This window comes from Macaca thibetana, chromosome 11 (assembly GCF_024542745.1).
Source record: "Macaca thibetana thibetana isolate TM-01 chromosome 11, ASM2454274v1, whole genome shotgun sequence".
In the NCBI taxonomy this organism is placed as follows: domain Eukaryota; kingdom Metazoa; phylum Chordata; class Mammalia; order Primates; family Cercopithecidae; genus Macaca; species Macaca thibetana.
The window spans coordinates 7,113,721-7,134,143 of record NC_065588.1 but is presented as its reverse complement, the minus strand read 5'-3'; the positions used below and the strand labels follow the sequence as shown (position 1 = coordinate 7,134,143).

Genomic DNA, 20,423 nt, shown 5'->3' with positions numbered 1-20,423 from the left:
CCTCCCTAAAAACCGCACATCCCTGAAGTGGTGGCTGGGCAGCCAGGCTCCAAAGCCTGCTGAGCTGAGCTGAGCGGCAGCCAAGAGCAAGGTTTGGTGTTTACATACTCAAAATCAGCCTGGGTTGTCACAGCAACTCACCCCAGCACAGTTCTTCCTTCTCCACGGCGGCTTCCTTCCAGGCTTTGCTGTTCTCTGTCACCGTCTTAATGTTCCTGGTAACCTGGCCTGCTGCATTCTTTTTATTTTTCTCCCAATTCCTCCACCTTCTTGTCATGTGTTTGCTAGTGTGCAATACTTCACCTGTTTGGAACTCAACAACGTCCCCTCCCGCAAAACGCACCTGAAAGCAAGAAATAGCACACAAGACCTCTCAGTGGCCAGAACAGATGTTGCCAGGCCTGTGCACTAAGTCCATAAGGAAAGCACCCAAGCCCCCTGCTTTTGTCTTAAAATCTTTTTTTTTACACCTTTAAAATAAGATTATGGTTTTTAAGGCCTGCAGTAAATTGGAAGTAGGGAGAGGAACTATTGCCAAGCACCCCGGAAGTTCAAGAGGTGACTATTAATCCCAGAGTAGCAAGGAAAGGGACAGACAGGCTATAAGAAGTGGACACAAGAACTCAGGACAGTGTAGGCCTTATTAGAGTCAGGCAGACAATTTCACATACCTCAGAACGTCATAAAGCGATCATGACATTACTCTGGAATAGCTATGATCCAGACACCTAGAAAATGTTAAACTAGATTCAAGTTAAAGAGGCAGAGTAGTATGTGTAGTGTTTTTTAATTTCAAGCATTCCAAATGGTTAAGGGTTTTCATGCTTATCTTTAATAAACTTAGACATCTAGAACTTATTAGTGCTCTAGATAATTATCTACTCTTTTATATTTTTATTTATACCCCATTACTTAAAAAAAAAAAAAAGTAAAAATAAAGCAAAAGATTGAAGACATTGACTTTTAGTCTATATAGTATCTAGTTCCTGGCTCTAGTTCTTAGCAATATTTGCTCCTAACCTGGTGTTCTATCTCTGCCAAATTTCTGCCCGTATGAAATGTATGAGACTTGATCCTATTTTCTTGCTCATTCATCTGCCTGAAAGGATCATAGACGTCTCCACCTCCCTTGAGCTAGTGATCCTATATCCCATCATCTCAGTCAGCTAGAAAATGAACCATCACATGCCACCTCCTCCCAGTTACATGCTCCATAAACAGAATACCTGGCATATAGCAGGCATTTACTAAACACTTGGTCAATGAATACATGAGCCTGTAATCCACAAGATATCAGTAGAATTAACTACAGTTGACCCTTGAACAGCACAGGGCCTATGGGAGCCCACCGCTTGTACAGTCAAAAATCCTCATAAAATTTTATTTATTTATTTATTTTGAGACAGAAAAAAAAATTGCCCAAGCTGGAGTGCAGTGGCGTGATCTCAGCTCACTGCCACCTCTGCCTCCCAGGGTCAAGCAGTTCTGCCTCAGCTTCCCAAGTAGCTGGGATTACAGGCGCCTGCCACCATGCCTGACTAATTTTTGTATTTTTACTAGAGACGGGGCTTCACCATGTTGGCCAGGCTTGTCTCAAACTCCTGACCTCAGGTGATCCACCCTCCTAAGCCTCCCAAAGTAGGGGATTACAGGTGTGAGCTGCCGCACCCGGCCCACACGTATAACGTTTTGTTTTTTTGTGTTTTTTTTGAGACAGAGTCTCGCTCTGTCACCAGGCTGGAGTGCAGTGACTCAGTCTCAGCTCACTGCAACCTCTGTCTCCCGGGGTCAAGTGATTCCCCTGCCTCAGCCTCTTGAGTAGCTGGGACTACAGATGCGCACCACCATGCCCAGCTAATTTTTTGTATTTTAGTAGAGACAGAATTTCACCGTGTTAGCCAGGATGGTCTCGATCTCCTGATCTCGTGATCCGCCTGCTTCGGCCTCCCAAAGTGCTGGGATTACAGGCATGAGCCACCGCACCCGGCCACATAAAACTTTTGACTCTCCAAAAACTTAGCTACTAATAGAAGACTTACTAATAGCATAAACAAGTTAACGTGTATTTTGTATGTCATTTGTATTACATATGTATTTCTTACCATGAAGTAAACTGTAGAAAAGAAAATGTTATTAAGAAAATCATAAGCAAGAGAAAATATGTTTCCTCTTCACTCAGTGGAAGTGGGTCAGCATAAAGGTCTTCCTCCTCATGGTCTTCAGGTCGAGCAGGCAAAGAGGAGGAGAAAGGAAGGGTTGCCGTCGCAGCAGTGGCAGAGGCAGAAGGAAGTCTAAGGGGAGCCATGCTGTTCAAAATTGTGTTGATCAAGGGTCAGCTATACTTGCATGAAGCTATAAATTTAATTAAGAGCCTAGCCCATTATGGGAACAGCAATAAAAAAAAAAAAACACCAGTTTGGGAACAGCAATAAAAAAAAAAAAACACCAGTTAGCCAGGCGTGGTGGCTCACGCATGTAATCCTAGCACTTTGGGAGGCCAAGGCAGGTGGATCACCTGAGGTCAGGTGTTTGAGACCAGGCTGGCCAACATGGTGAAACACCGTCTCTACTAAAAATACAAAACTTGCTGGGCATGGTGATGGGCACCTGTAATCCCAGCTACTTGGGAGGCTGAAGCAGGAGAATCGCTTGAACCCAGGGGCCGGAGGTTGCAGTGAGCCAAGATCGTGCCATTGCACTCCAGCCTGGGTAAAGACAGCTAAACTCCATCTCAAAAAAAAACACCAGTTGGTCCTGGCACCAAGAAGATCAAATGGTGGATATGCTGTTATATGGGAAAAGTAGGACACACATCAGTACAGTTTGTTTGTTTTGAGACAGTCTCGCTCTGTCGCCCAGGCTGGAGTGCGGTGGCGCCATCTCAGCTCACTGCAAGCTCCACCTCCCGGGTTCACGCCATTCTTCTGCCTCAGCCTCCCAAGTAGCTGGGACTATAGGTGCCCACCACCACGCCCGGCTAATGGTTTTTGGGTTTTTTGTTTTTTGTTTTTTGTGTGTGTGCTTTTTGTGTGTGTGTATTTTTAGTAGAGATGCGGTTTCACCGTGTTAGCCAGGATGGTCTCGATCTCCTGACCTCGTGATCCATTCCTCTCGCCCTCCCATAGTGCTGGGATTACAGGCATGAGCCACCACGCCCAGACTTTTTTTTCTTTAATGTATGGGGGAATAATTACTAGAAGGACAGAAACCAACATATAATATGATTGTGCATTTACTTATTTAACAAATAATTGAGCAATTTATTTCTGTATGATACTATTCTAAGCATTTTAGAGTTAACCAAACTCACAGTAAACTGTATTGCCAATGATAAAACTGCACTTACATAATTTTAAAGCAAGAATCGCAGCAATTCATCAGGCACAGTGGCTCATGCCTGTAATCCCAACACTTTGGGAGACCAAGGCAGGAGGATTCCTTGAGCCCAGGAGTTCAAGGCCAGCCTGGGCAACATAGTGAGACCTCATGTCCACAAAAATTACAAAATAGCCAGGCATGGTGGCAAGCACCTCTGGTCCCAGCTACTCAGGAGGCTGAAGTTAGAGAATCACTTGAGCCCGGGAAGTCAAGGCTGCAGTGAGCTATGATCATGCCACTGCACTCCAGCCTGGGTGACAGAGCAAGACCCTGTCTCAAAATAAATAAAAATAAAAGCAAGAATTGCAGAAAGTATAAACCATGACCAACTCAAGAGAATAATCAATGAAAGAATAGGCAGAATGTCTTTCCAAAAAGCAGTTGGGAGATTCCCATCCTCCACATACGCACTAGTGCAGTGGGAATGTTGCCCGGCGTGGCAGCCAGACCTCTAGATAGAACACTGAAGGTGAGTCTGCAGTAAAGCCACGGAATATGCTAATTTTAGTTTAGGAATACCAAATGGTATTGACCGCTTTTAATTCAATAAGCAACCCTTGGCCGTGTATAGTCAGTTCATGACCCATCAAGAGATCCTCTGTGGTTCAGTCATGGCCTTTGGACTATACTCTAAATCGTGGCTTTAGAAGACATTTTTCCAGTATACTTAAATGAATTTTATAACTTGATTGATGCCCAGATTACAGACTGTGAGGAGTATCTCCACATATCTTGTAACTGCTATATGCAGTCAGCAATTCCAGTATTTAGCCTGATAATTAATTTATATTTGTCCTCATAATCTGATAATACTGTGCTAGCAAGATAGATCACAAAGTGTAAATGAGTGTTTCTGGAGCATAGATGGGTACCCTCAAATCTCTGTATCTTGTTTTTTAATAGAGACGGGGTTTCGCTATGTTGCTCAGGCTGGTGTCGAACTCTTTGGCTCAAGCAATCCCCTTGCCTCAGCCTCCCAGAGTGCTGGGATTACAAGTGGGAGCCACCATGCCTAGCTTCCTTGTATCATTTTTTTTAATTCAAGTAAGAGAAAATGTCTGGCAATAGTTCATAAGCTATAATGAAACCTAGTCTTAGGACCCAGCTTTATATTGCCTCAATCAAATATTAATATCTTCAGTTCAAAATTTCCATTTACAAAAAAACTTTTGGTTCTTGGGATACTGTTATTGCCTTCTCTGTTGCCATCCATATAATGTATGTTTTTTTTTTTTTTTTTTCTCTCTCTCCCTCTGGGCTGCGTTTCATGCCAGATAAACTTCCAAACCAAATTGGGATGGCACCAGGCACAAATAACACTCTTATCTTTTTCTCCATCTAGGTTACCCCTTTGCTTTGTTTTATCGGCATTACCTTTTCTACAAGGAGAGCTACCTCATCCACCTCTACCATACCTTTACAGGCCTCTCAATTGCTTATTTTAACTTCGGTGAGTAAACTAAGTTAGTAGTGACACTGCAGTTAGAGGGAACCTGGAAGGAACAGACTTGGATGGAATTTCCTTGAGAGAATCTAATAGGTAGGGAAGTTATAATGCTCCTGCTTGCAAAGAGGGTTGTATGGACAGGAACACAGCTTAACTTTTCCTTTTTGTCTTTTGTGTACATTCCTCTGTCAGATAAAAACATTTTGAGGGTGGTCACCCTTGCCAGACCCCATCAACAAAGAATCCTCAGTTTCTCTCTGCTGTGGATGTAACTGAATGAGCCAGGCAATCTCCACTTAGATTCATTCTTCACTTCAGACATTCAAAAATACAGTAACAAGCTGGGTGTGGTGGCACTTGCCCAGGAATTCAAGGCTGCAATGAGCTATGATTGAGCTACTGCACTCAAGCCTGGACAACAGAGCAAGTCTCATCTCTAAAAAAACAAACAAAAAAAGAAAAGAAATACAATAACACCCTAATAATCCTTTTTATTTATACAACTAATTTCCATCCTCTCCTCCAAAACATGAGGTTATTCTGAAAAAAAGATCCTGATGCCAACATTTTTTCTTTATATATTATGTTGTGATTGGAAGTCTCAGGACAGGTGGGAGTGTAAAAACCAGGCTATGTTCTCTCTTCTTGCATCCAGGAAACCAGCTCTACCACTCCCTGCTATGTATTGTGCTTCAGTTCCTCATCCTTCGACTAATGGGCCGTACGATCACTGCCGTCCTCACTACCTTTTGCTTCCAGATGGTAAACGTCTTTCCCTTAGCAACTGAGGCTACAGCTGACACCAGTTCAGGGGACAGGGGTAGGCAGGAGACTGTGGTATAGAAATTAGCAGACCTAATTTCTAACCCCTCTCGCAGCACTTAGCAGTATGACTTCAGGTAGGTGGCTTATCACAGGTGTTCCATCCACAGAGTGTAATGGTAACTCTTTGCTTGCCTCAAGGAAGGGCTACCAGCTAACCCTTTGCATACTGTACCATTAGGCTCTTTGGTTTAGCCCACTATCCAGGAGGAGAGTCACTTCAAGGCAAGATAGAAAAGCAACTTAGAATGAGTCAAAGAACCTAAGCCTAGGCCAGGCACAGTGGCTCACACCTGTAATTCCAGCACCTTGGGAGACCAAGGCAGGCAGATTACTTGAGCCCAGAAGTTTAAGACTAACCCGGGCAACATGGTGAAACCCCATCTCTACAAAAAAAATATAAAAATTAGCCCTCCAGGCCGGGCGTGGTGGCTCAAGCCTGTAATCCCAGCACTTTGGGAGGCCGAGACGGGCGGATCACGAGGTCAGGAGATCGAGACCATCCTGGCTAACACGGTGAAACCCCGTCTCTACTAAAAATACAAAAAACTAGCCGGGTGAGGTGGCGGGCGCCTGTAGTCCCAGCTACTCGGGAGGCTGAGGCAGGAGAATGGCGTAAACCCGGGAGGCGGAGCTTGCAGTGAGCTGAGATCCGGCCACTGCACTCCAGCCTGGGCAACAGAGTGAGACTCCGTCTCAAAAAAAAAAAAAAAAAAAAAATTAGCCCTCCAGCCTGGGCAACATGGTGAAACAAAAATAATTAAAACTTAGCCGGGTGAGGTGGCATGCACCTGTGGCCCCAGCATCTAAATTCTCATCTCAGTTTAGCCCTCATTTTGCCGAGAAGCCTTGAGCAACACTCTTCCCGTTATAGGTTTTCAGCACCTCCATTGGTAGGAATTTATTAAGGCTTTTAATGATGGGATGAGGAGAAAGGAAAAAGGAAAGAGAACATTGAATTTCAGAGCAGGGAGAAGAAATAGTAGTGATGCTGGAATACATACTTCTGCCTCTCCTAGGCCTACCTTCTGGCTGGATATTATTACACAGCCACCGGCAACTATGATATCAAGTGGACAATGCCACATTGTGTTCTGACTTTGAAGCTGATTGGTGAGTGATGGTCACTGCCTGCCTTCCTTACATGTAGGTACCTCCCCCATCTCGCTAAAAACTTCCTCGGCACCCCTCCGCCATACACTCCTGGCTGCACTCAGTCTACAGGCCACATCCTCAGTGTCCTCTCCCATCACCCTACCCACCCGTTCTCTCTCTGCTCAGGTTTGGCTGTTGACTACTTTGACGGAGGGAAAGATCAGGTAAGTACCCGTTCATCAGCAGAGAGGTTCAAGACTTAATGAAAGGGAAGAAAAAGGTTGTTAACAAAGACTGAACCCAAATTCCAGAGCAGAGCCTCTCCCTCATTCCCCAGCCTGTGCAATCTCCCTTTCAGATAGCACTGAGCAAGGATCAACAAACCTAATTTGCCCAGGATCCAGCTCTTGCACAAAGTCCAGAGATCAATGCCAGCAAGGCATTTGCTACAGCAGCAACAGCCAGCTATGCACACACATACGCATTTCCACAAGAAGCAACTATTTGTCATCCCCCAAAGAGAAGGCTATTTGAAGAACCCCAGTCAGTGGGGCACACGGGTGGGGAACACTCAAACTGGCTCTTGTGGGGAGATTCAAGGCTATCCTGAACCATGCATTCTCTTCTTGGCATAGAATTCCTTGTCCTCTGAGCAACAGAAATATGCCATACGGGGTGTTCCTTCCCTGCTGGAAGTTGCTGGTTTCTCCTACTTCTATGGGGCCTTCTTGGTAGGGCCCCAATTCTCAATGAATCACTACATGAAGCTGGTGCAGGGAGAGCTGACTGACATACCAGGAAAGATACCAAACAGGTAATCGCCCCTCTTGGTCCAGATGTTCATGTAGGTATTGCACTCACTCTGAAGTGACTCTTCTGAAAGCTGCATTCTCCAGCATGACCCTGGCGTAGAGACCTGTGTCATGCAGGCCCTGGACTGTTGTAATGGATACTCTGTGCCAGGAGTGGGCCCTTTTTAGTTTAGGGTTCTTCCAGCTATCCATTCTGACACTGGTACAAACATAAAAATCCACATTTATGCCACAGGATTTTGTCTGAACCAGTCACATTTCTGCCTTTAAAGCCTATTTTCACATATATATGAAATATATTTATGATTGATAGGTAGGTAGGTAGGTAGGTAGGTAGGTAGGTAGAGGCTGGGCACAGTGGTTTCACCTCTGTAATCCCAGCACTTTGAGAGGCTGAGGTGGGAGGATCGCTTGAGCCCAGGAGTTCTAGACCAGCCTGGCAACATAGACTCTGTCTCTACAAAAAAATACAAAAATTAGCAGGCATAGTGGCATGTGTCTGTAGTCTCAGCTACGTAGGAGGCCGAAGTGGGAGGATTGCTTGAGCCCAGGGGAGGTGGGTCAAGGCTGCAGTGAGCTTTGATCACACCACTGCACTCCATTCTGGGCGACATAGCCAAATCCTGTCTCAAAAATACTTATTTATCAGTAGGCAATGTAGGAGGGCACAGTGGCTCATGCCTGTAATCCCAACGCTCTGGGAGGCCATAACAGGAGGATCACTGGAGGCCAGGAGTTCAAGCCCAGCCTGGGCAACATAGTGAGACCCCATCTCTACCAAAAAAAAATTATCCAGGCAAGGTGGTACATGCCTATAGTCCTAGCTACTCAGGTGGCCAAGACAGGAGGATCACTTGAGCCCAAGAGTTCAAAGCCACAGTGAGCAATGACTATGCCTCTGTACTCTAGCCTGAGTGGCAGAGCAAGACCCTGTCTCTAGAAAATAAAAATTAAAAAGGTAAAAAAAAAAAAAGTTTTATTGCCAAAAGAATTCCTTCACTGAGAACTTGTTCATCCTGTGTTTCAGCATCAATTCAACCAAGAAATGAAGGAGCAGATTCAAAGTGGTTATTTTTATTGTCTTACCTCCACTGGGTTTTCAGTCCCAATGGAGACTGTGAAACCTGGCAAGACCTTGAGATCAGTAGCATCCCTGAGGGGTAAACACAAGACTGGTCCACTGTCTGCTGCCCTGACCTTCCCACAACTCTTAGAGGTTTGCAGTCCCCATTCCTCATAGCCAGCCATAGAAATCTTTCCCTGAAACAGGAAACACTGGGTAGCAGAGCTTCTCATCCCATTCCAGGTAGACAACCACACCCCTAAAAACTCCTCTCCATAACTGAAGGTCAGAGGGTGAAGGGAATAGTCTGTGCTCTCTATGACCAGGAACTTCACTCGTTCCTTTCCAGCACCATTCCTGCTCTCAAGCGCCTGAGTCTGGGCCTTTTCTACCTAGTGGGCTACACACTGCTCAGCCCCCACATCACAGAAGACTATCTCCTCACTGAAGACTATGACGTGAGTGTCTACTAAAGCAGCAGCAGCATGACCACACCAGAGCTAGAAAATGGACAGGCAAGGATCCCTATAGATAGTAGAGAAGTAGGAAATATCACCTACAAATGCTCTAGATCTGTGAGTTGGTGTCAGTGCCAGCCAGGCCGGGACACATTCACTGGCCACCACTGAACGACCTTCGTGGGCACAGGGCTGTGCCAGCTGCACATTTAGCACCCCTTGCCTTCTCTAGGAGCCACTCCTAGCTTGCCTTATCACATCCACGTGACCCCTCAGAGCACAGCAGCTTCTGATTCTCCAGCCTATTTTCTTCTCTTGACTGATACATTTGGGCGCTTCTAGGGAATTCAGAAACCAAGGGAAGCGGGAAGTGCTGGCTTTTGCTCCTGCCCAACTGAAAAACTTGAAAACAGTTCAGTAATTCTGGGCAGGTTTCTCTCCTTAAATTTAAATCCAATATGGGCCCCTCCGTACTTAACATTCCAAATGCTCATTCCAAACACTTTGCCAACGAAGGCAAACAGGAGTTAAACACAATGCTGCCCTTGGGGCTCTCCAAGGGAAAGGTGAATGAATATTCTCCAGGCCCTCTGCTTCTTCCTCTCTGCCTGTGGTGAAGGCAATCAGGCCAGACTATTGGGGACATCTGGCAGCAGGCCTTAGGCAGGTATGAAGTAGCCAGCCACAAGTGTGAAAAGGAAGAGTGCTAAGAGAAACTGCCTAGTCATGCCATATCCCTAATGCACTGTGCTTTCTTCTCTCAAGAACCACCCCTTCTGGTTCCGCTGCATGTACATGCTGATCTGGGGCAAGTTTGTCCTGTACAAATACGTCACCTGTTGGCTGGTCACAGTAAGTAGAAAAGTTGAAACTGGGTCCTATTTAGACGAGCCATGGAGGCCAGTGTGGGGGGTGGCAAGAGCCCTAACTGAGCTATTCCCTCTCAGGAAGGAGTATGCATTTTGACGGGCCTGGGCTTCAATGGCTTTGAAGAAAAGGGCAAGGCAAAGTGGGATGCCTCTGCCAACATGAAGGTGTGGCTCTTTGAAACAAACCCCCGCTTCACTGGCACCATTGCCTCATTCAACATCAACACCAACGCCTGGGTGGCCCGGTGAGCTGCTGGTGGGGAGCCTGGACCCTGGTTCCTTCCTTCCACTGTCTTCCCAGATTGGAGGGCAGGGGTGTACCATGTTCACCCTTATGCGTCTTTCCCACCTGGGCAGAACCCCCTGTCACTCACACAGACTTTGATCCCCACCTATACCCCCCCAAAAAAACCATTCCTGTCATTTGAAAAAAAGGCAAGATACAAAAGTGCGTTGAGACCTGGGTGTTACTCCAGCTCTGCCAATGGACTTATGTCCTCCACTGCCCTGTTTATAAACTTGACTTGTTTGTCCCCACCACTAGAGTGTGGGCAGCTTGAGTGTCTGGTTCACCACTGATCTCGGCATCAGCACTCAGTCACTGCTGCTGAACCAAGTGACTCGTGCGCACACGGTCTCCAGCTCCGCCTTGGGTCTGCTTTCCATCTCTAAAATTAATCAGTCAGCACTGCCTCCTGTACCCTCTGGGGGCTACTCGTGGGAGCCCACCAGCACTCCACTCCAATCCTCAGGGTGAGGACCCAGAGGCAGGTGGCGGGATGCAAGGACCAGTCAGTTTGAGGGTCGCCCCACCCACCCTTTTCTCCAGCTACTTCTTCAAACGACTCAAGTTCCTTGGAAATAAAGAACTCTCTCAGGGTCTCTCGTTGCTATTCCTGGCCCTCTGGCATGGCCTGCACTCAGGATACCTGGTCTGCTTCCAGATGGAATTCCTCATTGTTATTGTGGAAAGACAGGTAGGCCTCCAGGGTGGGGGTGAAGGGGGATATGAGGGACAAGATGCTGATGAGCTCCTCCTCCCTCCCCAGGCTGCCAGGCTCATTCAACAGAGCCCCACCCTGAGCAACCTGGCCGCCATTACTGCCCTCCAGCCCTTCTACTATTTGGTGCAACAGACCATCCACTGGCTCTTCATGGGTTACTCCATGACTGCCTTCTGCCTCTTCACGTGGGATAAATGGCTTAAGGCAAGTGAAGGCCTGCTTATGAGACTGGGAGGGACTCACTGCAACCTCGGGCAGCGAGGGATACTCCATGCCTGTCTACCTCAGTGGCCTCTCTCTCCACAGGTGTATAAATCCGTCTATTTCCTTGGCCACGTCTTCTTCTTGAGCCTACTATTCATATTGCCTTATGTTCACAAAGCAATGGTGCCAAGGAAAGAGAAGTTAAAGAAGATGGAATGATCCATCTCCCTGGTAAGTGAATACAGCTAAGCTAAAACCACCACCAGGTTACAGAATAGAGCAACAGACTGGGGAAAAAAAATAGTATTAGAAATCTGGGGTGAATTCCAAGGATTAGCCTGGCTACTAAGGGACACAGTATGGGCAATGACTGCTGTGACTTACTGAGGCATGCTAGGAAACATCTGGAAGGGCTACAGACCAGGAAGTAGGGGAGTAACTAACCAGCCTTCCAATCACATGTCTTGTCTTGCAGGTGGCCTATGCAGGACTGGTGCAGAAACTACTTATCTCCCTTTTCATAGCACTCCTTTGCCCCAGAGCACAGAGAATGGAAAAGCCAGGGAGGTGGAAGATCGATGCTTCCAGTTGTGCCTCTGCTGCCAGCCAAGTCTTCATTTGGGACCAAAGGGGAAGCTTTTTTTTTGAAGAAGGAGTCTTGCTCTGTCACCCACGCTGGAATGCAGTGGCGCGATCTCAGCTCACCGCAACCTCCACCTCCCGGGTTCAAGTGATTTTCCTGCCTCAGCCTCCCAAGTAGCTGGGAATACAGGCGTGCCACCACGCCCAGCTAATTTTTGTATTTTCAGTAGAAACGGGGTTTCACCACGTTGGCCAGGCTGGTCTCGAACTCCTGACCTCAAGTGATTCGCCCGCCTCCGCCTCCCAAAGTGCTGGGATTACAGGCGTGAGCCACCATGCCTGGCCCAAAGGGGAAACTCTTGTGGGAGGAGCAGAGGAGTCCACATCTCCCCTCTGGCTCCCCCATGCACATTGCCTTATCTCTCCCCATCTAGCCAGGAATCTATTGTGTTTTTCTTCTGCCAAGTTACTATGATTGTGTATGTGCCGCTACCACCACCCCCCCCATGGGGGGGCGGAGAGGGGTGCGAGGCCCTGCCTGCTCCACTTTTTCTACCTTGGAACTGTATTAGATAAAATCACTTCTGTTTGTTCAGTTTTTCACCACCAGCATTCCTGACTGCTGTCTTTCACAGTTCTTCTCCACCCTTGCCGTGGCTGATTATCAGGGTTCTCTCCTTAGGGGCACAGGAATCTAGGAGCTAAAGCCTGCCTTCAAAGCATGGAACCAAACTGTAAACTCTGTAACCTCGTATCTGTCCCTGAAGTCCCAGGGGAACAAACAGTTTTACACCATTAGATACTTTAGGAACCCCAAAACAACCAGGTTTGCAAGAACAGTATTCATAGGATAAACAAATAGCAAATGTACAGCCTTGGCTTCCCCAAACTCCACAGTCTCAGTGCAGAAAGATCATCTTCCAGCAGTCGGCTCAGACCAGGGTCAAAGGATGCGACCTCAACAGTTTCTGGTTTCAGAACAGGTTCTACTACTGTCAAATGACCCCCCATACTTCCTCAAAGGCTGTGGTAAGTTTTGCACAGGTGAGGGCAGCAGAAAGGGGATAGTTGCTGATGGACACCATCTTCTCTGTATATTCCACACTGACCTAAGAAGAGAACAGTTTTGTCAGCCAACTCTCACTCAGTAGCTGTTTCAACCCTTCTTTAGGTCAGGAAAACTATAGCTGAGCTAGTATTTCAGCTGTGCTGTTTAATATCAAATTCCTACAAAGGATGAAGAAGGTCCTAACTGTGACTATTACAAATATGGCAGCAGTCCTCAAAGGATGTGCACTGGGGCAGGGTGTGAAACTGTCATGTGTCTTTAGCTCATTGTAAGCATTGTTAAAATGCCTACTGCTCTGGGAATTCTATACTAAGTTCAGCTCTACCAAGAACCTCAGGGTTGAGCCCAGACCTTACCTTGCCATGGGCAAAGGCCCCTACCACAAAAACAATAGGATCACTGCTGGGCACCAGCTCACGCACGTCACTGACAACCGGGATGGAAAAAGAAGTGCCAACTTTCATACATCCAACTGGAAAGTGATCTGATACTGGATTCTTAATTACCTAAAGTGAAAAAGAGAAAAGTCAGCCCCAGAAACATTCCCAGAACCAACCTTCAACTAGTAGGTTTCAATACCTCACCTTCAAGAGCTTCTGGGGGCCATCAGCTGCTCGAACACTGAGCTTGTGTAAAAGTTGAACTAGAAGGGGGAAAAAGAGTTCAGAGGTAAATGGAGACCATCGTCCTTCTCTGTCCAGTCATTATCTAACAAGGAAAACCCCATAGGTAAGATGAGTTCCCTGAGTGCTCTATATCCAGACTGGACTCCTGAAATGTTAGGAACGAACAGTTGCCAAGCATATGGCTAGCTGTACAGTGATAGGTTCAGACTCCCTCTTTCACTCAGCCAGGAAGCTACTGCAAGAACAGGAGAGTGGAGTTTCCACAAACAGAAAAATAATAGGAGTCCTTGTCCTGGTATTAATCATGTTGTTCTCCCATCTCCTCGCTTAAAAATCCGACATTTAGTTCTCCCTTTTCCTCTTCCTCCCTTCTTCCCTACAGACAAGTTCATTCTGAACTTTGTTCTAAGGCTTCTTACCCATGAGGCCACAAAAGCGGTCAAAGGTTCTGGGAATTCGGGTCTGGGGATTCACTTCAATCAGAACATTCTTCTGTGTATGGATATAAACCTGTAGCAAGCCAGCTCGGTTCAGGGGACTATCCATCAGCATCAGCAAACTCTGAGCAAAGCAGAAACCACGGCATGGTTAAGGCTGAAGAGAGGCAGCACTCAGCTGCCAACCCTTCCAAACAGAGGCTCAAAGGGTTGTGAGCACTGTCCCTGGAGTTACCTGGTGGGCGATGTCTGGCCGCACTTCCCCAGGGTCCCGTCCATTCTTCAACAATATAGACTTGTGCTTGTCACAGTTGAGTAGCTCGTATGTCTTCCCTACCTGAAGAACAGGGAACATGACCAAAGAACAGCATTACCTAGCCCACCACCACCAGCAGCTGCATCTGGAAACCTGTTAGGCAAATTCTCAGGCCCACCCTAGACCTACTAAACCAAAAACACAGGAGGTGGAGCCCAGCAAGCCCTTCAGGAGATTACTGTGCAGCCATATTTGCACTCCCCAGTAAATGGTCTTGGAAACAGGAGAAAGGGCACAACCTGTGACTTCACATTACCTACCAATACACTGGATTTAATTTTAAAACCTGTGGCTGTTAGGCAAGGCCAATGAGACATCCTGGAACTAGGCAGGAGTTAGTAGTTAGTGAGCAAGGCTGAATGCTTTGTTTATCACAGGAGCAGTATGTATGTACTATGCAAAACATACCATCACTACCATCAGTTTGCGTACACCAAACATGCACTAAGTGAAGAGCTGCAAATCTGAACAAGAAGAAATGTGAAAATTCTAATGATGCAGGAGGCAGCTGAATCAAAGAAAACGCAGAAGTAAAATGAAGAGGGGTTATTCCCAGTTTTAAGACTGGCATGGGGACAGGTGCAGTGGCTCAAGCCTGTAATCTCAGCACTCTAGGAGGCCAAGGAAGGCAAATCACTTAAGGTCAGGAGTTCAAGACCAGCCTGGGCAACATGGCAAAACCTCATCTCTACTAAAAATACAAAAACTAGCTGGGTGTGGTGGCATATGCCTGTAGTCTTAGCTACTTGGGAGGCTAAGGTGGGAGGATGGCTTGAGCCTGGGAGATGGAGGTTGCAGTGAGCCAAGATTGCACCACTTTACTCCAGCCTGGGTGACAGAGCAAGACCCTGTCTCAAAAAAAGAAAAAAAAAGATTGGCATGAGCAGAGGTACAGTTAGAATCAAGAAAAAGTAGCTAGGTGTGGTGGCTCATGCCTGTGATCCCAACAAGTTAGGAGGCCGAGGCGGGAGGATCACTTGAGCCCAGGAATTTGAGACCGGCCTGGGCAACACGGTGGGGCCCTGTCTCACCAAAAAAAAAAAAAAAAAAACAGGTGCAGTGGCATTTGCTGGCAGTCCCTGCTACTCAGGAGGATGAGGTGGGAGGACTGCTTGAGCCAGGGAGGTCGAGGCTGCAGTGAGCCATCACACCACTGCACTCTGTTGCCTGGGCAACAGAGCGAGACCCTGTCTCAAAAAAGAAACAAAAAAGTGAAAACGAAGAAAGGAAATTTTGAGGAAAATTGGGAGCTGGGACACTGAAGGGCAGTGATTATATATGAAGCTGCTTTGTAAACCACAAAATCCTAATGTATCGAGCACAAAGCCAAAAATCTGGAGTAAGAAGGGCAGGATGGGAATGACTGACAGACACTATCCTAACAACTCTGTGTACACTGAAAAAGACATCAGAAGTTTGATGATAAAGAAGTGGACTACATCTGTAGCAGCTAAAAGAAATAATTCCAAGTTGCAATTTGGAGTCCCAAGGAGCATTAGGGTGGTCAGTAAAAAGCCTAAAAACAAACTGTTATATACAAATACAGGTTTTGGAAGGCTAAGTTTTTTGTTTTGTTTTGTTTTGTTTTTTTTGAGACTGAGTCTGGCTCTGTCGCCCAGGCTGGAGTGCAGTGGCCGGATCTCAGCTCACTGCATGCTCCGCCTCCCGGGTTTACGCCATTCTCCGGCCTCAGCCTCCGGAGTAGCTGGGACCACAGGCCCCCGCCACCTCGCCCGGCTAGTTTTTTTGTGTTTTTTAGTAGAGACGGGGTTTCACCGTGTTAGCCAGGATGGTCTCGATCTCCTGACCTCGTGATCCGCCCGTCTCAGCCTCCCAAAGTGCTGGGATTACAGGCTTGAGCCACCGCGCCCGGCTGGAAGGCTAAGTTTTTATGTATCACTAGAATGTTTGTATATGTCTAGCAACATTCTTGAGATACATGGCTCCAAAAAGTCTGCGAAAAAAGGGATACAGATTTTGAAATTGAATAGTTGAAGTAGCAATGTCACAGAGTAAGCACAAAGAAAGAACAAATGACGAAGAACTAAGTCCATGAGACATCCTTAGTTATAGAAGAAAAAACCTTCTTGAATGAATAATAGTTTCAACCCATTAGTAGGATATAACCATGTTTTCTATTCCTTTAATAGATTACAGGTGCAGGCCAGTAATCCCAGCTACTCTGGAGGCTGAGGCAGGAGAATCGATTGAACCCGGGAGGCGGAGGCTGCAGTAAGCCAAGATCATGCCACTACACTCCAGCCTGGGAGAGACTGAGGCTCTGTTTCGCGCACACACACACACACATGCACACACAAAGTGTATTTAGAACGAAGACTAAAATCCTGGTCTGACTTCTAAACCCATGCAATTTCTCCTGGGCCTACTCATTGAATTATTTCTAAAGGGTAAGAGAAAGGAGGAAGAACATTGCCCAAGGCTTTAAGATAGAGAATTGCTGGTTCTGTTTATTACATGTGGAGAAAGACATGAATGATAGATAAAAATGCAGACGTAAAAGTGTTAAACAATAACCTGGTCTGGACAGTGTTTCCAGGTGGATATTAGAGAGAGGTGACTATGGACACTAATGAATTGAAACATGAAGCCCTTACAAAAAGGGAGGGCAGACTAGGCTACATAACTACCTTTCTCATCCGCCCAGTAACTTGTCTTGGGATGTGGAATGATGCAACAAACGAAACTTTCCTCTCCTTAGACTACTGTATCACAGAATCCTGGTAAACCAGTTGGAAGCAAAGAGGTGAGGGCTGGAATGGCATTCAAGAAGAGCAAAAGAAAATGAGTACTACCGGCCGGGCACGGTGCCTCACGCCTGTAATCCCAGCACTTTGGGAGGCCGAGGCGGGCGGATCACTTGAGGTCAGGAGTTCGAGACCAGCCTGGCCAACATAGTGAAACCCCATCTCTACTAAAAAAACCCAAAAAATTAGCCGGGCATGGTGGCGCGTGCCTGTAGTCCCAACGACTCCAGAGGCTGATTCAGGAGAATTGTTTGAACCCGGGAGGCAGAGGTTGCAGTGAGTCGAGATCGCGCCACTGCACTCCAGCCTGGGCGCCAGAGCGAAACGCCATCTCAAAAAAAAAAAAGAAAAAGAAAAATGAGCACTACCATCCCAGGATGTCAGATCAACGCACAGCCAACCAACCCATCTTCCTTCAAAAGCATCTTTCACCCCTCTCTGCTTTCTCCATCCACTCTGAGCCCCTCACCCTCATTCCACGGATCCCAGTCTATTGATTTACTACTTATCCACTTCCTGTCCCAAACTACCTTGACTGTCTCCAGACTGGCCCCTTCCAGCACCACAATAAGCCTACGGCCTCCGATCTTGTTTCCTGCCCCTAGTCGGGGCCGCTTGGGTGGCACAGCATCCCAGTCCTGTGCCTGCTCCCCACCGCTTCGTTCACGAGGCTTGAATCCACCACTGGGCGCGGCCATCTTGCAACCAGACCGGAAGTTGCGCTAACGCTCTTAAATGAGAACAGTGAGGCTTCTAATCACAAATTTCCTTCCGGCTGCCATTTTGAAAGTGGGCTTGTAAATGGCGATGACTTGCCGTCTTGCGCTGCCCTCCCTGGGAGGGCAGCCCTCCAGAAAGGGGCGGGACTTCCGTATGCGCTCTTCCTGTGCGCGAAGTTCGGGTCGGTAGTGGGCTAAGGGGGAGGGTTTCCAAGGGAGCGCACTTCCGGTGCCCTTTCTTTCGCCAGCATTACGGGCCCGAACCCTCGTGTGAAGGGTGCAGTACCTAAGCTGCAGCGGGGTAGAGGCGGGCCGGCACCCCCTTCTGACCTCCGGTGCCGCCGGCCTCAAGATCAGACATGGCCCAGAACTTGAAGGACTTGGCGGGACGGCTGCCCGCCGGGCCCCGGGGCATGGGCACCGCGCTGAAGCTGTTGCTGGGGGCCGGCGCCGTGGCGTACGGTGTCCGCGAATCCGTGTTCACTGGTGAGCAACCTTCGCCTGCTCGCCGGACGCTTCCAGTCCCTCCCCCAAACCCCTTGCCCTATCTCACCGGTCCCCGCGCCCCACCACGAGCCTAGCTAGCATTTACTCTGAGCAGCGGCCTGGCCTGATCACCACCCCTCTCCCCACAGTGGAAGGCGGGCACAGAGCCATCTTCTTCAATCGGATCGGTGGAGTGCAGCAGGACACTATCCTGGCCGAGGGCCTTCACTTCAGGTAATGGCGGGCAGAGCTTACTGACCCTGACCTTTCACCCTTGACGCCGACCCAGCAGTGGCTGTAGTGGGACGTGCAACAGGATTCAACGCTGCTCTTTTCCCTCTCTCCTCATCCCTGCTCGTAGGATAGTGGGTGCTGCGCGAACCTCCAGCAGCATATGAACTGTTGTTTTCGAAAGGGACAAGAGAATCTCTCCTTGTCGGTGGTCATGGGTTGGAGCAGGCCAAAAAACGCGTGGTGAGGGGAAACCGGGCAAAGCTAGTGAAACTGCGGCTTTTTTTGGGGAGGGGGGCGCGGGAGTTTTGCTGTGTCGCCCAGGCTGGAGTGCAGTGGCGCGATCTCGGCTCACTGCATCCTCCGCCTCCTGGGTTCAAGCGATTCTCCTGCCTCAGCCTCACGAGTAGCTGGGATTACAGGCGCCCGCCACCACGCCCGACTAATTTTTGTATTTTAGTAGAGACGGGGTTTCACTATATAGGTCAAGCTGGTCTCGAACTTCTGACCTCAAATGATTCGGCCGCCCAAAGTGCTGGGATTCCAAGCGTGAGCCACCGCTCCTGGCCGAAACTGCGGCCTCTTAATACCTATCCCTGTCCCCTCCAGGATCCCCTGGTTCCAGTACCCCATTATCTATGACATTCGGGCCAGACCTCGAAAAATCTCCTCCCCTACAGGCTCCAAAGGTAGGTCTGAGCACTTGGTAATCACATGGCAGGTGGGATGATCAAGGGAGCTGGCAAGAAACCCCAGGTGAAGATGGTAGTGTCAGGCCTTTAGGCCTTAGTTTCCATGTCTGCAAGAACTAACAAAAATACCTGCCTCCCGGGGTCAAAGCAGCACATTCTGAACACCCTGTGTTTGCGTGCTTTCTACTGTCTCATCCCTGACGTATTCATTAAGAGTATTGTTTGTCTTTTGTCTTATGCACTGCCTAGATCAAAGCCTTGTTTTAAAGCCTTTTTTTCTAACTGCTTGACTTACTATATCTACAGTTACATCCACTAGTATACTCTGTTCAGGAGAAGTTTGTCCCTACCCTTGACTAGTTCACCTGTTCTCTCCTTCTAGACCACACATAAAAGCCATGCCTTTGAGTTTCCCAGACTTCTTCCTCCTCCACACACACACACACACACACACACACACACACACACACGCATACACCCTGGGTGAGGTAGGTCACCTGTAACCTGTAATGTACTTCTTTGTACTATACCTAGTGCAGGTGGCTTATTCATTTACTAGACTGCTGGGCCCTGGAATACAAGATTCATTAAGCACATTTTTGTCCCCCAAGTCCTTACAGGAGACGTGATTACGGTACAGCGTGAAAGCACCCACATTAGAGGTTGCATGGAGTACAGAGGGGGAAAGAGCAGTCAGCCCTGCTGGTGACGGGGTTGCAGTTCCAGGCTTCACAGTGGGTGAGGGTGCATTTCACCTGTGCTGCTTCATGTGTTCCTTGTCAGCCTGATTAACTCTCCTCCCCCCAGGGCAGTGCCAGGCTGTACATCATTGCACAGGGCATATAGGGAGGAACATGAAGGAGAAAAATGCTTGGGAAAGGGTGTTTGGCCTTGACCAGCCACTGCTGACCTCAATCTCAGACCTACAGATGGTGAACATCTCCCTGCGAGTGCTGTCTCGACCCAATGCTCAGGAGCTTCCTAGCATGTATCAGCGCCTAGGGCTGGACTACGAGGAACGAGTGTTGCCGTCCATTGTCAACGAGGTGCTCAAGAGTGTGGTGGCCAAGTTCAATGCCTCACAGCTGATCACCCAGCGGGCCCAGGTCTGACTCCCACCACCATCTGCATGGTGTCAGCCTTTCCCTTCTAGGCCCAGAGTACTGGGAATTAGGAAAGGCAGCTTAGTAGAAGAGGATTGTCACCCTAGTGCCATTTCCACCTAAAAGCTGTGCTAATTGCCACTGTGAGATAAGGAGAGCCAGCATTAGAACTCGGTAGCACTTGGTATTAGGAAGCACAGAGGAAAGTGGCCAAGTCTTGGCTTTTCCTGCACCTCTTTCAGCAG

The 20,423-nt window shown here is 47.9% G+C and overlaps 3 protein-coding genes across 4 annotated transcripts in view; 2 read left to right on the top strand and 1 right to left on the bottom strand.

Annotated features, from left to right (window-relative positions):
* Positions 1 to 12,337, top strand: part of LPCAT3 (lysophosphatidylcholine acyltransferase 3) — a 42,358-nt gene extending 30,021 nt beyond the window's left edge. Inside the window, exons 2-13 of the mRNA XM_050747545.1 lie at positions 4,721 to 4,828; positions 5,481 to 5,587; positions 6,667 to 6,760; positions 6,929 to 6,966; positions 7,378 to 7,556; positions 8,967 to 9,075; positions 9,841 to 9,927; positions 10,023 to 10,189; positions 10,774 to 10,921; positions 10,994 to 11,152; positions 11,255 to 11,383; positions 11,628 to 12,337. Coding sequence (XP_050603502.1) covers positions 4,721 to 4,828; positions 5,481 to 5,587; positions 6,667 to 6,760; positions 6,929 to 6,966; positions 7,378 to 7,556; positions 8,967 to 9,075; positions 9,841 to 9,927; positions 10,023 to 10,189; positions 10,774 to 10,921; positions 10,994 to 11,152; positions 11,255 to 11,371 — 1,313 coding nt within the window. The 3' untranslated portion in view covers positions 11,372 to 11,383; positions 11,628 to 12,337. The remainder of the gene's footprint in view (positions 1 to 4,720; positions 4,829 to 5,480; positions 5,588 to 6,666; positions 6,761 to 6,928; positions 6,967 to 7,377; positions 7,557 to 8,966; positions 9,076 to 9,840; positions 9,928 to 10,022; positions 10,190 to 10,773; positions 10,922 to 10,993; positions 11,153 to 11,254; positions 11,384 to 11,627) is intronic.
* The window catches only part of PHB2 (prohibitin 2), an 88,340-nt gene that overhangs the window by 64,550 nt on the left and 3,367 nt on the right, over positions 1 to 20,423 (top strand). Inside the window, exons 2-5 of the mRNA XM_050747546.1 lie at positions 17,857 to 18,152; positions 18,302 to 18,386; positions 18,993 to 19,072; positions 19,997 to 20,181. Coding sequence (XP_050603503.1) covers positions 18,026 to 18,152; positions 18,302 to 18,386; positions 18,993 to 19,072; positions 19,997 to 20,181 — 477 coding nt within the window. The 5' untranslated portion in view covers positions 17,857 to 18,025. The remainder of the gene's footprint in view (positions 1 to 17,856; positions 18,153 to 18,301; positions 18,387 to 18,992; positions 19,073 to 19,996; positions 20,182 to 20,423) is intronic.
* On the bottom strand, positions 12,562 to 17,859 carry EMG1 (EMG1 N1-specific pseudouridine methyltransferase). 2 transcript variants are annotated; one of them, XM_050747548.1, is made up of 6 exons: positions 17,478 to 17,859; positions 14,102 to 14,203; positions 13,849 to 13,990; positions 13,388 to 13,446; positions 13,160 to 13,309; positions 12,562 to 12,843 (listed from the first exon to the last, which is right to left on the bottom strand). In XM_050747548.1, the coding sequence occupies exons 1-6, from the start codon at positions 17,643 to 17,645 to the stop codon at positions 12,730 to 12,732; spliced, it is 735 nt and encodes a 244-aa protein (XP_050603505.1). In that variant the 5' UTR covers positions 17,646 to 17,859; the 3' UTR covers positions 12,562 to 12,729. The 2 variants fall into 2 exon arrangements, with proteins under 2 accessions (XP_050603505.1, XP_050603506.1); XM_050747549.1 differs by lacking the exon at positions 13,160 to 13,309.